The sequence below is a fragment of the Hyla sarda genome, chromosome 10 (genome assembly GCF_029499605.1).
Source record: "Hyla sarda isolate aHylSar1 chromosome 10, aHylSar1.hap1, whole genome shotgun sequence".
Lineage (NCBI taxonomy): Eukaryota > Metazoa > Chordata > Amphibia > Anura > Hylidae > Hyla > Hyla sarda.
Window position 1 is genome coordinate 71,571,476 of NC_079198.1, and position 17,990 is coordinate 71,589,465.

A 17,990-nucleotide genomic window follows, 5' to 3' on the forward strand; every position below is an offset into this window, starting at 1 on the left:
CTGCGCTCCGCATCTCTGCACTATACTCCCGCTGGTGTGAGATGGAAATTTGCGCCCCGTGCAGACTTGCGTCCACTCCTCCCCTCAACTCTCTTAACCTCTTTAGGACATAGGACGTTCTGGAACGTCCCCGCTACCTGGGCTTTAATGCCCAAGGACGTTAGAGAACGTCCCGTTGTATTTCCGGTCTCTGCCGTGCGCCGGGCAGAGATCAGAACGGCATGTCTGCTGAAATCTTTCAGCAGGCATGCCGTGCAAATGCCGAGGGGGGTCCCGGGACCCCTGCATGTCGGTGATCGCCGGATATCGCTTGTGAAATCACGCAAGCGATCTTCAGCGATTCGGGTCATTCGGGTCACTTGTGACCCGATGACCTGGAAATAAATGGTGATCGGCGGTGTACAATTCACGCTGCTATGCTGCTATTGGCCGGCGATCGTCCAGCCAATAGCAGAGCGGCAGAGGAGGGGTTAACGGCTCCTTCCCGCTGCTGGACCCGCTGTTTTCGTTCAGTCAGCGGGTGCAGCAGGGAGAAGAAGCTGTGGATCCCCCCTCGCAGCTCCGGAGCCCCCTCAGGAGCCTTAGAATAGGGCGAGATCATTGCAGGGACAGGTAGGAGTTTAAATGGTTAAAAAGTGAAATAAAAGTCAAAAAAGTACCCCCCTCCCCCCTAATAGGTCCCCCAGCGTCCTATTAGGGTCTGATCCCTGACCCTGGGTCCTATTAGGGGTTCAGGGAGCTGCGTTTGCCACCCCTGTTTTTTTTTGGGCCGCAGCTTTTTTTTTTTTTTTTTTTTATAAAAAAAAATCCCCCCCTGACCCCCTAATAGGTCCCCCAGGGTCCTATTAGGGTCTGATCCCTTACCCAGGGTCCTATTAGGGGTTCAGGTAGCTGCGTTTGCCACCCTTTTTTTTTTGGGCCGCAGCTTTTTAAATTTTTTTTCTATTACTGTTCTACACTTTTTACACCAAGCACCACACAGTACATTTTGGGGGGTATTTTCTGCTTTAACCCTTTGTTAAAAATGTAAAATTTTTGCGAAAACAAGCATTTTAGGTAACATTTTTTTTTTTTTACATATGCAAAAGTCGTGAAACCCCTGTGGGGTATTAAGGTTCACTTTGCCCCTTGTTATGTTCCCCAAGGGGTCTAGTTTCCAAAATATAATGCCATGAGTTTTCTTTTTTGCTGTCCTGGCACCCATAGGGGCTTCCTAAAGGTGACATGCCCCCCAAAAACCATTTCAGAAAAATGTTCTCTCCAAAATCCCCTTGTCGCTCTTTCCCTTCTGAGCCCTCTACTGCGCCCGCTGAACAATTTACATAGACATATGAGGTATGTGCTTACTCGAGAGAAATTGGGCTACAAATACCAGTAAAAATGTTCTCCTTTTACCCCTTGCAAAAATTCATAAATTGGGTCTACAAGAAAATGCGAGTGTAAAAAAATTAAGATTTTAAATTTTCTCCTTCACTTTGCTGCTATTCCTGTGAAACACCTAAAGGGTTAAAACACCTACTGAATGTCATTTTGAATACTTTGGGGGGTGTAGTTGTTATAATGGGGTCATTTGTGGGGTATTTCTAATATGAAGACCCTTCAAATCCACTTCAAAACTGAACTGGTCACTGAATAAAGAGTTTGAAAATTTTGTGAGAAATTTCAAAATTGCTGCTGAACTTTGAAGCCCTCTGATGTCTTCCAAAAGTAAAAACTCATCAATTTTATGATGCAAACATAAAGTAGACATATTGTATATGTGATCCCAAATTTTTTTTATTTTGAATATCCATTTTCCTTACAAGCAGAGAGCTTCAAATGTAGAAAAATGCAAAATTTTCATTTTTTTCATCAAATGTGGGGATTTTTCACCATGAAAGGATGCAAGTTGCCACATAATTTTACCTCTATGTTAAAGTAGAGTATGCCATGCAAAAACAGTCTCGGAATCAGAATGATAAGTAAAAGCATTCCAGAGTTATTAATGTTTAAAGTGACAGTGGTCAGAATTGCAAAAAACGCTCCGGTCCTAAGGTGTAAAATGGCCCGGTCCTTAAGGGCTTAAAATTTTGGAAACTAGAGCTGGGTGGGAGGGAAGAGCAGGGGAGAGAGGAGGTACATGCCCCCCCTCCTCTCCCCTCTCCCTGCTCTGCCTTCGGAGGACACAGGTCTGTACGGGAGAAAGAACACAGAGCAGGGGAGAGAGGAGGTACATGACTCCCTCATCTCCCCTCCCCTGCTCTGTCTGTGTTTACTGCACAGGCTGGGGATTTATAGACTTGCAGGGGCTGGGGAATATCGGACTGGAGATGATTTCTATGTGTGAAGGGGGGGGGGGACTCCTGAATGACACATGCTGGGAGTTGTAGTCCCTGTTATGTGTGTGTATACTAGTGTTTCCCAACCAGGGCTGAGTTATATTAGTGTGTATAACGCAGGTTTCCACCTCACACCGGCCAGTGATATGAATAGAACATCACTCATTCATATTTCCCTCTGAGAGCTGTGATTGGCTGCCACCATCCTGCCAATTACCACTCTCGGCGGAGAATATGAATGAGTGATGTTCTATTCACATCACTTCCCGGAGTATGGTGCAGAGATGTGAGCGCTGTATAGAGCCGCTCCGCATCTTCTATATTATGGACAATCGGATCTGGTGTCAGGAGTAACACCAAGGGCGATCTGTCTATTAGTACAGGTACTACTACTCCCATCACGAAACAGTCTGTTCCATGCTGGGAGTAGTAGCACTACCTAAAAAAAAAGTGAAACACACACTTTATTAAAAATGTATAAAAATTTTGTTATAAAAAATAAACATTTCGTTAAATAAATTTTTTCCATCCCTACTGCATCCTTTTATTTTATTTTTTGGTACCCAACTAATTTGGAAAAAGAACGCCAAAGGGGCCAAAACAGGCAAATTCCACACAAAGATAAAAGCGTCAGAAAAAATGCCAGAAAAAACGCCAAAATGCAGGGAAAAACAGTGGCAGTTTTTCTGGCGTTTTTAAGCCTAAAAAAACGCAGTGCAAAAACCTCAGTGGGATCCTAGCCTTAGTCTGAAACGAATATTAATAGTGTTAGTCTGTGGTCCAATATCTAATAGAGATTGCCATAGTCCTGGGCCTATTGGTTTAATTAATTTACAATCTAAAGGGCTATGAATACCTTTGCAAAGTAATTAATTTTTTATTCTTTCTTTGTATTTATTAGGCTAGGTTTCCACTTTGGCAAAAACGCCAATAAAATCACCCATTCTGCCGCATGGCGTTCTTTTGGCGGGGAAAAACGCTGCGGCCAGATGTTAGCTGCAAGTCAATAGTTAACTGCAAAATGCCATATCAACATGGCGTTTTTCAGTTTGGCATTTTCTTAATCCTTTTGGCGTTTTTGGGCTCCTTGGCAGTTTTAAAAAAATGTCCCCTTATCAAGACTTTGGCGTTTTTTCGGGAAAATCTTGGCGTTTTTCCTCCAATAGAAGTCTATGGGAGTGAAAAAATGCCAAGAAAAACGCCATGTGGGTTTTAACTTTGGTGGGCGGGTAAGGCACTAAAAATGTAGCCAACAATAATAAAAATGTAGTGTGTGCATGTTTTTTACTTTTTTTTGTTTGTTAATTTATTAGGTAGTACTACTACTTCCAGCATGGAACACACTGTTCCATGATGGGAGTAGTAGTTACCTGTACTAATTGAAAGATCGCCGGGGTCCCTTGCGATCCTCCTGTCTAATGTATAGATGCGGACGCACTTCTATGGTCCCCTGCACTGCCGTATATATACACCTATTCATATTTCCTGCAGAGAACTGTGATTGGCCAGATGGTTCCAGCCAATCACAACTCTGCAGGAAATATGAATAGGTGTATATATACATCAGTGCAGGGGACCATAGAAGAGTGGCCGTATCTACACATTATACAGGAGGATCACAGCGGGTGTCAGAAGTTACAATCGCTGCGATCTGTCTATTAATGCAGGTACTACAGCTCCCAGCATGGAGCAGAGTGTGCTCCACGTTGGGAGCAGTAGTACCTGCAGTAAGGGACAGATCACAGCGGATGTCACTCCTCCTGACACCCGCTGCGATCCTCCTGATGTGAATGTCGGGACTCAGCTGTACCCACGGCTACAGAGCCGGGAGAACAGCTGATGCTCAGCAGTATACATACATCGTATACCTACTGCCCAGCAAGAACTTACAGTGATCCTCCAGTGTGTATGCAGTATACACATTGCTGGCTCACTTAACCCCTTGCTGAGCTGTGCGCTATGCGCAAGCCCAACAAGGAAAGAGTTAACTCACACTGCTGGACAGTGTAGGTTAACCCTTTGGGCGGTACACACTATATACAGCTATCTATAGATAGCTGTATATAGTGTATACAGAAGAGGAAGTCCACATACTTCCGTCCAGTCCAGGGCAGGTCCGCATAGCTCCGCCCCTAGTGATGACATCATTAGGGGGCAGAGCTACAGACGGGAGCCAGGCTAGTAAGACTCTGTGAGGCTCTGTTCACACTGTACATTTTGTATAATGTGAACAGACCCTTCTGGCAGTGTCCTCCCAGATAGGGAGACTCCAGCTGTTGCTAAACTACAACTCCCAGCAAGCCCAGACAGCCAAAGGCTGTCTGGGCATGCTGGGAGTTGTAGTTTTGCACCAATTGGAGGCTCCCTGTTTGGAAATACACTGCATTATGGGCACTCTCCCCAGTGGACAGCACCAAAAATGTACTAACCAATATTTTGTGTTTTTTTTCTTCTCGTTTCAGATCCGTGTATGTAGAGGATGACAGCGGATTCAATGGATTAGGGTGGATGAACTGGATTTTTTTTCCTGTTAACCCTTTAAGGACCAAGGACGTACTGGTACGTCCTGAGTCCTTTCCCTTTCTATAACGCGGGGCCATGTCATAGCGGGTCGGGCCCGGCCTCTAACAACGGCCGGGACCCGTGGCTAATAGCGTGCGGCAATAATCGCGGTGCCTATGAGAAACCAGTAATCAATGTAAAAGATCAGTGTGTGCAGTCTTATAGCCCAATATGGGAGCCCAAAAAAAAGGGGGGGGGGAAGTGAATAAAGATCATTTAACACCTCCCCTAATAAAAGTTTGAATCACCCCCCTTTTCCCATTAAAAAAAAAAAACTATGTAAATGAAAATAAAAATAAACATGTGGTGTATCACCGCTTGCAGAAATGTCCAAATTCTAAAAATATATCATTAATTAAACCGCACAGTCAATGGCGTACGCGCCAAGAAATTTCCAAAGTCCCAAATAGTGTATTTTTGGTCACTTTTTATATCATAAAAAATGAATAAAAAGCGATCAACAAGTCCGATCAATACAAAAATGGTGCCGCTAAAAACTTCAGATCACAGCGCAAAAATGAGCCCTCATACTGCCCCATATGCTGAAAAATAAAAAAGTTATAGGGGTCAGAAGATGACAATTTTAAACGTATAAATTTTCCTGCATGTAGTTATGATTTTTTTCAGAAGTACGACAAAATCAAACCTATAAAAGTAGGGTATCATTTTATTTGTATGGACCTACAGAATAAAGAGAATGTGTCATTTTTACAAAAAAAAAAGTACTGCGTAGAAACAGAAGCCCCCAAAAGTTTTTTTTTCAATTTTGTCTCACAATGATGTTTTTTTTTCGTTTCGCTGTAGATTTTTGGGTAAAATGACTGATGTCATTACAAAGTAGAATTGGTGGTGCAAAAAATAAGCCACATATGGATTTTTAGGTATAAAATTGAAAGAGTTATGATTTTTTGAAGGTAAGGAGGAAAAAAGGAAAGTGCAAAAACGAAAAAACCTCTGGTCCTTAAGGGGGTTAATAAAATGGTTAACAAGGGCTGTGGGGGAGTGTTTCTTAAAATAAAATAATTTTTCCAATGTGTCATCTTTTTTATTAAATTTAATTTTCAGGCTTAGTAGTGGAAGCTGTCTTATTGACGGAATCCATTACTAAGCCAGGGCTTAGTGTTAGCCCCCAAAACAGCTAGTACTAACCCCCAATTATTACCCCTGTACCCACTGCCACAGGGGTGCCGGGAAGAGCCAACAGGTTCGGAGCATCGAAAATGGCGCTCCTGTGCCTAGGCGGTAACATGCTGGCATTATTTAGGCTGGGGAGGGCCAGTAACAATGGTCCTTGCCCACCCAGATAACGTCAGGCTGTTGCTGCTTGGTTGGTATCTGGCTGAGAATAAAAATACGAGGAACCCTATGCGTTATTTTTTTATTTTTTTTATTAAAAAATTAAATTTGGAAAATTTTGGAAAAATGCAGCGGCCAGATGTTAGCTGCAAGTCAATAATAAACTACAAAATGCCAGATCCACCTGCTGTTTTTCATTTTGGCATTTTTTAAATCCTTTGGGCGTTTTTTTGCTATTTTGGCTCCTTGGCAGTTTTTCAAAAATAACCTCTTGTTGAGACTTTTTTTCCCGGGAAAATCTTACCATTTTCCTCCCATAGAAGTCTATGGGAGTGAAAAAACGCCAAGAAAAACGCCATGTGGGTTTTAACTTTGGCATTTTTTAGGCGTTTTTTAGGCGTTTTTATTTTGGACTTTAACGATCCCAAAAAGGGATGGAGATACCTTTTTTATTAAAATGTCGTAGGGTACCATTAAAAAAAAAAAAGCCACAGTAGTGATGGAAAAATTGTATTTAACGAAATGTATATTTTTTTATAACGAAAATGTTATACATTTTTCAACAGGGATCAATTAATGTGGGCAGGCAGGGAATCAAAAATTTAGCTGACAAAAATAGAAATGTAGAAAGGGGCCATTTAAATGTAAAAATAAGATATTTTGTAAAAAATATTTTGTTAAACTTTTTATTAACAATGTATTTTAATAATTTGTTTAAGGATGCATTCACATCTTGTTTTTACATTACGGGTGCCGGATCCGGCTGGGGGAGGGACAAACCGGGCTCTCCCGTACCCCAGCCGGACCAGTGAAGCCGGACCAGTCAAACAGTGACTCCGGCTGGCTCATTTCTGACCCGTATGCAGTTTCCTAACCGGACCTCAAACCGTAGTATACTACAGTTTTAGGTCTGGTCACAAAACCGCATACGGGTAAAAAATTAGCCAATCGGAGTCACCGTTTGACTCTGGTCGGCTCATTAAAGTAAATGGAGTTCAGCGCTTGTCCGGCTGGGGTACGGGAGAGCCCAGTTTGTCCCTCCCCCAGCCGGATCCGGCACCCGTATTGTAAAACCGAGATGTGAATGCAGCCTAATAAAGTGTTTTTCACTTTTTTTTCTTTTCTTTTTCTTTTTACATTTTTTAGGTAGTACTACTACTTCCAGCATGGAACAGACTGTTCCATGATGGGAGTAGTAGTACCTGTGCTAACAGACAGATCGCCCCGGGTGCCAAATCTGACACCCGTTGCGATCCTCCCATATAATGTATAGAAGCTGACGCCATTGCCACTCTTCTCCGCTATCCTGCACTATGTTCTGCGATGTGAATTCATGATGATTCATAATTCACGCAGAGAGCTGTGATTGGCCAGATGGTTCCAGCCAATCACAACTCTCTGCGGGAAATATGAATAGGTGTATACATACGGCAGTGCAGAGGACCAGAGAATAGCGGTCGCCGCATCTATACATTATACAGGATGATCGCAACACCCGCTGTGATCTGTCCTTAGCTGCAGGTACTACTGCTCCCAACATGGAGCACACTCAGCTCCATGCTGGGAGCTGTAGTACCTGCATTAATAGACAGATCGCAACCCGCTGCGATCTGTCTTCTAGTACAGGTTCTACAACTAACAGCATGGAGCAGAGTGTGCAGAGCTACAGACGGGAGCCAGGCTGGTAAGTATGAGGCTCTGTTCACATTGTACTCCCAGCATGCCCAAACAGCCAACAATTTGAGGCTCCCAGTTTGGAAAGACATTGCATTATAGGCGCTCTCCCCAGTGGAGAGTGCCAAAAATGTACTAACCAATTTTTTGTGTTTTTTTTTCTTCTCGTTTCAGATTCGTGTATGCAGAGGATCACGGCAGATTCGGTGGATTAAGGCGATTAAGTAGATTTTTTTTCTTTTACTAAAATGGCTGACGAGGGCTGTGAGGGAGTGTTTTTTTTAAATAAAATAATTTTTCCAATGTGTCCTGTTTTTTTTTATTGAATTTTCAGGCTTAGTAGTGGAGGCCGTCTTATTGACAGAATCGCTAAGCCGGGGCTTAGTGTTATCCCCAAAAACAGCTAGTGCTAACTCCCAATTATTACCCCGGTACCCACCGCCACAGGGGTGCCAAGAAGAGCCAGTGCCAACAGGCCCGGAGCGTCAAAAATGGTGCTCCTGGGCCTCAGCGGTAACAGGCTGGCGTTATTTAGGCTGGGGAGGGCCAGTAACAATGGTCCTTGTCCACCCTGGTAACATCAGGCTGTTGCTGCTTGGTTGGTATCTGGCTGAGAATAAAAATACGGGGAACCCTATGCTTTTTTTTTCACACAAATAAATAAATTAAAAAAGCATAGGGTGCCCCATATTTTTATTCTCAGCCAGATACCAACCAAGCAGCAACGGCCTGACGTTACCAGGGTGGGCAAGAACCATTGTTTCTTGCCCTCTCCAGCCTAAATGACATCAGCCTGTTACCGCCTAGGCCCAGGAGAGCTATTTTTGGAACCGGCTCTTCTTGGCACCCCTGTGGCGGTGGTTTAGGGGTAATAATTGGGGGTTATTGCTAGCTGTTTTGTGGGCTAACGCTAAGCCCCGGCTTAGCTAAGTAATGGATTCCGTCAATAAGATTGCTTTCACTTTTAAGCCTGAAAATTCTATTTTAAAAAAACACGACACATTGGAAATTTTTTTTTATTTTAAAAACACTACCCTACAGCCCTCAGTAGCCATTTTATTAAAAGAAAAAAAATCCAGTTCATCCGCAGTAGTCCACTGAATCTGATGGAATGCTCTGCATACACGGATCTGAAACGAAAAGAAAAAAAGAAACACAAAAAATGGGTTAAGACATTTTTGGCGCTCTCTGCTGGGGAGAGCGCCCATATTGCAATGTCTTCCCAAACAGGGAGCCTCCAATTGTTGCAAAACTACAACTCCCAGCATGCCCAGACAGTCTTTGGCTGTCTGGTCATGCTGGGAGTTGTAGTTTAGCAACAGCTGGAGTCTCCCTGTCTGGGAAGACACTGGCAGAACGTTCTATTCACATTATACAAAACGTACAATGTGAACAGAGCCTCACACTTACCATTCTGCGTCCCATCTGTAGCTCCGAGCCCAATGAAATCATCACTAGGGGGCGGAGCTACACAGACACGACAAGGAGCGAGAGAGGTAAGGGGATCTCCTTTTCTGTATACACAATATACAGCTATCTATAGATAGCTGTATATAATGTATACCGCCCAAAGGGGCTACAGGAGTAGGGAGTCCTGTCAGTATAGTGACAGGATTCCCGTCCCCTGTATAGTATACACGGGTACACTATGCCCCCCCTGTATACTATACGACCGGGGGAGGTGAGTAGTGATGCTGTACATTACCCCTCATCTCCTTACACTCTGTGGACTGGGCACTCAGCATCCGACCCACAGAGTGGTACCTGACGGCAGTGAAAAAACTGCAACAGGGGACACATTTGGCTGTTTCCACACAACAGGAAAAACACCTGGGGAAAAAAAACGCTGAAAAACTGCTAAAACGCAGGAAAAAGCTGTGGCATCTTTTCATGCTTACCGTAGGCATGTAGATAAAGATAGTCTTTGTCACATTGGTACAACCCATTTTTATCTGAGGTATACTTATCCAGGGAGTCTCCCACAGGCTTGCCACCAGTTGGGTCATTATCTGTTATTTTTTTTAGTGAATCTCCTTCTTTAGGACAGGAAATCTCCACTTTAAGTCCTGTGATGGAAACCTGGATTTCTTCTGGTACATTCATTGTAATACAAGAAAAAGTGTTAAGTTGACATACAAGCAGAACTTATTACTTGCACCCTGTCCGAACATTTAGGAAATATGTTGAAACATGTTAATCTGTCATTATTAGAATTATAAAAATGTTATAAGTGTTTACTTTAGAAGGGTAAATACATAATATTTGCTAGAAGATCATATACAAAAACACTGTACTTCACATCAGTCTAAAACAAAAAAGTGTCAACATACCATAAACAGAGCAAATACCACAGGCTTCAGCGTTATAAGTTCTGCAATATATATAGTCCTCAACATTGAAATGTGAAACACAAAGAAGAAAAATTTGGAAAATTTTAGAAATCCCAGGATCTATGAACAGTAATGATATGCAAATAAAAAAAGGAAAACAAAATATTCAAAACATCTACATTTTTTCAGTATCAAGTATGAGCGTCATGCAAAAAAATACACACACACTCCTTGGCATGCTATCAATGAGGCTATAAATAGTTGTCTAAGGAATGTCCTGCCACACTGAATACACTTGGGTACACAAATCCTTACAATCCGCTCCTGGAGCCTTCCTTTGCTTCCAATTGCTTACCAATGATGCCTCACAAGTGCTTGATGGGAGATAAGTCTGGGCACACTGCAGGTCATGGTAGCTCATATAGGCCATGCAGGCTGCTCACAGTAGCACGAGCAACATGCCACCTGGTGTTTTTATGTAGAAAAATGGCTTCTGGGACACTTTTGAAAAATGTCCAAACCAATCTATGACTAAATTTATGGAACTCTGAGCTGTTAGTGTACTGGAATAAACAGTAGGACCAGGGTGACATTTCTTAGTGTAGGCCTCTTCATGGTGTTGCCCATGAACATGACTGCTGAAGAGGACAGACCTCCATTGCCATTTTGCTCTCAACCAAAACAGCCTTTTAGAGCAGTGGTGTGAGGCCAATGGAACACCTGTAGCTGGACGTCTGTCTTGTAGCCCAGTATTATGCAATGTTATGTTGCACAGTACAGAATGGAACACTTCATTCATGCAGAAGCTTGCCTCTGTGCACCGCTTGCTGTCGCTGTCAGTTTGTTGTTGATCTCCTTACCACAGGGACATGCAACGTTGAACAGTGCTGACCCCTCAGCCTACATGCATAGAGCAGGTACACAAGAATGGAAAAGCCAATCTGACACTGCAGCTCTCAGCCAACTGCGAGATCAACTCCGAAACAGGTAGCATGTCATCTACGGGTGTTTTTACGTTGAAAAAAAGCAGATACACTTCACAAATTAGATATGATAATAAATACATTGTTGCATTTACCCAGATTTATGTTTGTTGTACTTTATTATTCCATCACATGGGAAGGAAACAGGGTATAATTGCTGAGCAGGGAATCGGAGCAGCTGCTCAAACGGTGTGGGTGTGTACCACTGGGGGCAACTAGTTTCACATCACAATCAATGCTTCTTCCGCAACCTTCTTAGGTAAACTCATATATTGGTGTAGACACTTACATACAAAGTCTTAGTGAAGTAACTATGGTAAGAGTATATATACATATGTACAAAACAAAAAAAAAACTACAAATGGTTAAAAAATCATAAAGATTGTAGAGTGCCTTGAATAAACGAGGAAAGATTGTTACATTCATTTAGTCCTAATGGCCCTAAAGCATTCAATATAGTAATCCAAAGTGCTTCCTTGTGGAGCAGATGGACATGAAAATCTCTCCCTATGGGAACCTTCTCCACTCTCTCCAGAACGGCAGATTTCAAACCCGCGGGATCACCACCATGATGTTTAATCTTATGCAAAATAAAATGTGTGGCTCTTGTGCATGTTCCCTTATGCGAATGCACAGTTTACTTTGCAAGGAAAACCTTTGGAATGCTGTCATCAGTGTCACCTGCACTAATTTGTCAGAACAGACAGGTAATACAGGTGACACTGATGACAATGGTACTTAACTTGTCCTGTTCCGTGCAGGGGATCTCCAGTAATCTTCTCCAGTATCTTCAGCTCTGGGCCTGGCTTTGAGCATGAGCGGAGCTTAGTGACACCACCACTGCTGTTCTCTAGCAGCGGGACCCAGCAGAGAACAGCGGCAGTGATGTCACTACGCTCCGCCCATGCTCTAATCCAGGCCCGGAGCTGAAGATACCGGAGAAGATTACTGAAGAACGACTGCACGGAACGGGACAAGGTATGTACCGTTGTCATCAGTATCACCTGCACTACCTGTCTGTACCGACAGGCTATTGCAGGTAACACTGATGACAGATTTCCTTTAAATACATTATGGCCTAAAGACTTAATAAATGTAATGATCTTTCCTCTTTTAATTGAGTCAATATTCATTCTTTGCGATTGTTTAACTGTATGTGTTAAAACATGTTGGTACATATGCATATTTACTGTTACCGTGGTTATGTCACTAAACTTTGTAAGACAGAGAAACAACGGTGCTTCAGCTCACCCCAGGTGGGCGCGGACAGGGAGTGGACCTATCCCAAAATGAACGACAAGAAGAAAGAGGAGTCCAGTGTCCAATAACTCAGAGGATGATGTTTATTTCACCAGATGGTCATAACAGGAACACAAGGTACAGTGACGCGTTTCGGCCTTACAACAAGGCCTTAGTCATACACATATTTTGTATGACTAAGGCCTTGTTGTAAGGCCGAAACGCGTCACTGTACCTTGTGTTCCTGTTATGACCATCTGGTGAAATAAACATCATCCTCTGAGTTATTGGACGCTGGACTCCTCTTTCTTCTTGTCACTAAACTTTGTATATCAGTGTCTATGCCACTATAGGACATTACCTACGTGGCCAGAAGAAGAGTCGATTGTGACGCGAAAATCATTATCCCCAGTGGTAAGCACCCGCACTGTTGGAGCAGCCTCTCTGACTCCCCTCGCGGGTATTATACCCTGGTTGTCCTTCCCATGTGATGGAATAATAAAGTACAACAATCATCGATTTGGGTGAGTGCAACACTTTATTTTTTCTCATTGCTATGTTGCTACGTGTATAGAGATCTGCCAGAGAGATAGATCAAGGTCTCGTAGTTCAAGGATTCTGTCCCTCTCAGTTTGTGACAAGTGTTGATAACTAGCACATGTACTGACATGATCCAATTTTAAAGGGTACCTCTCATCAAATAAACTTTTGATATGTTTTATATTAATGAATGTTGAATAACTTTCCAATTGCATGTCAATGAAAAATATGCTTCTTTCTATTGTATTTTTCCTGATCAGTCCTGTCAGCAAGCATTTCTGACTCATGCTGGAGTCCTAAACACTCAGAGCTGCCAGCCTGCTTTGTTCACAGCCAAACAGGCTGTGAACAAAGCAGGCTGGCAGCTCTGAGTGTTCTCCTTTGTGAACAAAGCAGACTGGCAGCTCGTAGTGTTTAGGACTCCAGCATGAGTCTGAAATGCTTGCTGCCAGGACTGGTAGGGAGACCCCTAGTGGTAATTTCTTCAAAGTGGAAAATTAAATAGAAAGAAGCATATTTTTTTTTAATAACATGCAATTGTAAAGTTATTCTGCATACATTAATCTATAATATATCAAAAGTTTTTTTGATGAGAGGTACCCTTTAAAGGTTTAATGTGGCTGAAAAAAATGTGTTTTTGATCTGGCTTTCATACCCTAGAATCCCCTCCCACATGCCAATGATCAATGCTAGGTGCTGGGAAATTTGGTTGTTTTGGAGATCTTAGCGGCACCTGCTACTTTTTCAATTTGCATACCCTTACAGGTTTCCCTTCATAGTATTGCAATTTTAATGTTGAGGAGTGTAAATTGGCAATCATAAATACAATGCAATAATAGATAGCAGTGAAGAATTAATTCGAAGCAAACATGCATGCTACTAAAATGATATTTGTTGAAAAAGAAATAATAGCAACATGCTGCTCCCAATGCTTACTATTCATTTTTACACAGCTGAAAATATGGTTCTGTATACTGCTTTATACAGAAGACCATTTTGTTTATTGAGAAGTCTGTCTACCTTATGCTAGATATCTCTTGCCTAGTTATTGTTATATCTGCCATTCACTTAACCCCTTCCCGCAGAATGTCATATATAAACGCCGGGTTGTGCAGTGCGTTCGCGCATCCCGGCGTTTATAAATGACATGCAGTTAACCCGGCGATGCGCAGCATCGCACGGGTTAACTGGCAGAAGTCCCGCTGTTTCCAGCAGGGGACAACTTCTGCTTCACCCCCAGGACCATCCATTGATGGTCCTGGTCAGCGATCACTGTGATTGGTCCCTGTGGACCAATCACAGTGATCTGGGGTGAAAGTTCAGATCCCCCGCACTGCCCGCCCCTGGAAGTCGGGCAGAACGGGGGACGAAGGCTGCAGGGGCTCGCGGGGACCTGCGGCATTCGGGGGGAACACCAGGGGACCGGCGGACTTACCTGATCCAGCGGCGGGACCGAGGAGCAGCGCGGGACCGGCCACGTGGACGAGCAGCGACGGGTAAGTATGTGGTCCTCAGAGGCAGCAGTGAAGATCTTCACTGCTGCTTCTAGGAGTCTGAAAACTACAACTCCCAGCATGCCTAGACAGCCTTTGGCTGTCTGGGCATGCTGGGAGTTGTAGTTTTGCAACATCTGGAGGGCCCCAGTTTGGAGACCATTGTATAATGGTCTCCAATCTGTGCTCTTCCAGCTGTTGCAAAACTACAACTCCCAGTATGCACTGACTGTCCAGGCATGCTGGGAGTTTTAGTTCAGCAACATCTGGCCCTTCAGATGTTGCCGAACTACAACTCCCAGCATGCCCTTCAGCTGTCTGGGCATGCTGGGAGTTGTAGTTTTGCAACAACTGGAGACACACTGGTTGGGAAACATTGTCTGTTTCTAACTCAGTGTTTCCTAACCTGTGTGCCTCCAGCTGTTGCAAAACTATGACTCCCAGCATGCACTAACAGACCATGCATGCTGGGAGTTGTGGTTTTGCAACAGCTGGTGCACCCCCCCCCCCCCCCCCCCCCCGTGAATGTACAGGGTACATTCACTTGGGCGAGGCTTTTACAGTGGGTTTCTCGCATCTTGAGATGCAGCAAATTTTGCGCTGGGAAACTCGCTGTAATCCCCCGCCCATGTGACTGTACCCTAAAAACACTACACTACACTAACACAAAATAAAAGAAAAAGTTAAAAACACTACATATACACATACCCCTACACAGCCCCCTCCCCCAATAAGAACGTCCGGTACACCACTGTTTCCAAAGCAGAGCCTCCAGCTGTTGAAAAACAACAACTCACAGTATTGCCGGACAGCCGTTGACTGTACACGCATGCTGGGAGTTTTGCAACAGCTGGAGGCACCCTGTTTGGGAATCACTGGCGTAGAATACCCCTATGTCCACCCCTATGCAAATCCCTAATTTAGGCCTCAAATGCGCACGGCGCTCTCACTTTGGAGCCCTGTCGTATTTCAAGGCAACAGTTTAGGGCGACATATGGGGTATCGCCGTACTCGGGAGAAATTGTGTTACAAGGTTTGGGGGGCTTTTTCTTCTTTAACCCTTCATGAAAAGGAAATGTTGGGGTCTACACCAGAATATTAGTGTAAAAAAATTAAATCACTGTATCCCTTGTTACGTTCCTCAAGGGGTCTAGTTTCCAAAATGGTATGCCATGTGGTTTTTTTTTTTGCTGTTCTGGCACCATAGGGGCTTCCTAAATGCGATATGCCCCCCGAGCAAAATTTGCTCTCAAAAAGCCAAATATGACTCCTTCTCTTCTGAGCATTGTAGTTCGCCCATAGTGCACTTCAGGTCCACTTATGGGGTACCTTCATACTCAGAAGAGAAGGGGTTACAAATATTGGGGAGTATTTCCTGCTATTAACCCTTGCAAAAATGTGAAATTTGGGGGGAAACACACATTTTAGTGGAAATTTTTTTTTATTTTTTTTACATATGCAAAAGTCGTGAAACACCTGTGGGGTAATAAGGCTCACTTTATTCCTTGTTACATTCCTCAAGGGGTCTAGTTTCCAAAATGGTATGCCATGTGGTTTTTTTTTGCTGTTCTGGCACCATAGGGGCTTCCTAAATGCAACATGCCCCCCAAAAACCATTTCAGAAAAACGTACTCTCCAAAATCCCCTTGTCGCTCTTTCCCTTCTGAGCCCTCTACTGCGCCCGCCGAACAATTTACATAGACATATGAGGTATGTGCTTACTCGAGAGAAATTGGGCTACAAATATAAGTATAAATTTTCTCCTTTTACCCCTTGTAAAAATTCAAAAATTGGGTCTACAAGAACATACGAGTGTAAAAAATGAAGATTGTGAATTTTCTCCTTCACTTTGCTTCTATTCCTGTGAAACACCTAAAGGGTTAAAATGATGACTGAATGTCATTTTGAATACTTTGGGGGGTGCAGTTTTTATAATGGGGTCTTTTGTGGGGTATTTATAATATGAAGACCCTTCAAATCCACTTCAAACCTGAACTGGTCCCTGAAAAATAGTGAGTTTGAAAATTTTGTGAAAAATTGGAAAATTGCTGCTGAACTTTGAAGCCCTCTGGTGTCTTCCAAAAGTAAAAACTCGTCACTTTTATGATGCAAACATAAAGTAGACATATTGTATATGTGAATAAAAATTTTTTTTATTTGTAATATACATTTTCCTTACAAGCAGAGAGCTTCAAAGTTAGAAAAATGCAAAATTTTCAAATTTTTCATCAAATTTGCGGACTTTTCACCAAGAAAGGATGCAAGTATCGACAAAAATTTACCACTATGTTAAAGTAGAATATGTCACGAAAAAACAATCTCGGAATCAGAATGATAACTAAAAGCATTCCAGAGTTATTAATGTTTAAAGTGACAGTGGTCAGATGTGCAAAAAACGCTCTGGTCCTTAAGGCCAAAATGGGCTTGGTCCTGTGTTGTGGATATGGCATGTCATGTGGAATCCTTCAGGCTCCATGTTACCGGGTGAAAGGCATTCTGTATTATTTCAGAAATCTCCAGCAATGATTCACTGTGAGGTTTGAGCTGTGGTGCTTGAAATCATGGCAGCTATGCTTAAAGAGAACCTGTCATCAATATTAGCTGCACTAACCTGTTGGACAGGCTTGTAGTGCGGGTGACACAGATGACAATAATACTTACTGGCTTCCACTCTGTGCCTCTGTTCCACTGCAATCCTGGTTCTCCAGTACATGACAAAATTTCCTACTTGGTGCATGGTTCCGTGTTGCCTTCCTATTAATGCCTCCTCCCCTTCCCTTGAGGTGTTAATAGTAAGATGCTGGCTAGACGTCACCATGCATGGAATGCTTAGGAAAGCCCCTGTGCCCCAAGCAGATAATCTCAACATGTACCGAAGAATCGGGATTACAGCAGAACAGAGGAAAACAGAGCAGGACCATTAAGCACCATTGTCGTCAGTGTCCCCAGCACTAGAAGCCTGCAAATCTCTTATTATTTTATCTCATTTTATTATGCCGCAAGTCCAACAAGTTTTTTTAAAAAGGAAAAAATTATATTTTTGAAACTGAGTTTTTATTCCCTGGAAGCTACTCCGTTTAATCCATGTATGAAGTATGAAAACTTTAGCCATGTTGTAACTAAGCACACTTAGAACAAGGGTGAGCCAACTTTGTGCTGTCTCCAAGACTCACAATCCTGCTTCTTAAAGGGGTACTCCGGTGAAATCACATCACCTATCTCCAGAAAGTTAAACAGATTTGTAAATTACTTCTATAAAAAAAATCTTAATCCTTCCAGTACTTATCAGCTGCTGTATACCACAGAGGAAGTTGAGTTGTTCTTTTCTGTTTGACCACAGTGCTCTCTGCTGACACCTCTGTCCATGTCAGGAACTGTTCAGAGCAGGAGCAAATCCCCAAAGCAAGTGTCTCCTGCTCCGCACAGCTTTTGACATTGACAGAGGGGTCAGCAGAGAGCACTGTGGTCAGCCAGAAAAGAACAACAACCTCCTCTGTAGTATACAGCAGCTGATTAGTACTGGAAGGATTAAGATTTTTAATAGAAGTAATTTAC

The 17,990-nt window shown here is 43.0% G+C and overlaps 1 protein-coding gene across 3 annotated transcripts in view; it reads right to left on the bottom strand.

The window, feature by feature from the left end:
- Positions 1–17,990, bottom strand: part of LOC130293729 (T-cell surface glycoprotein CD3 epsilon chain) — a 48,430-nt gene that overhangs the window by 16,513 nt on the left and 13,927 nt on the right. For 2 of the 3 annotated variants that reach the window (XM_056542764.1, XM_056542761.1), the window contains exon 4: positions 9,749–9,940. In XM_056542764.1, coding sequence (XP_056398739.1) covers positions 9,749–9,940 — 192 coding nt within the window. The remainder of the gene's footprint in view (positions 1–9,748; positions 9,941–17,990) is intronic. The other variant, XM_056542763.1, reaches the window with a different exon arrangement.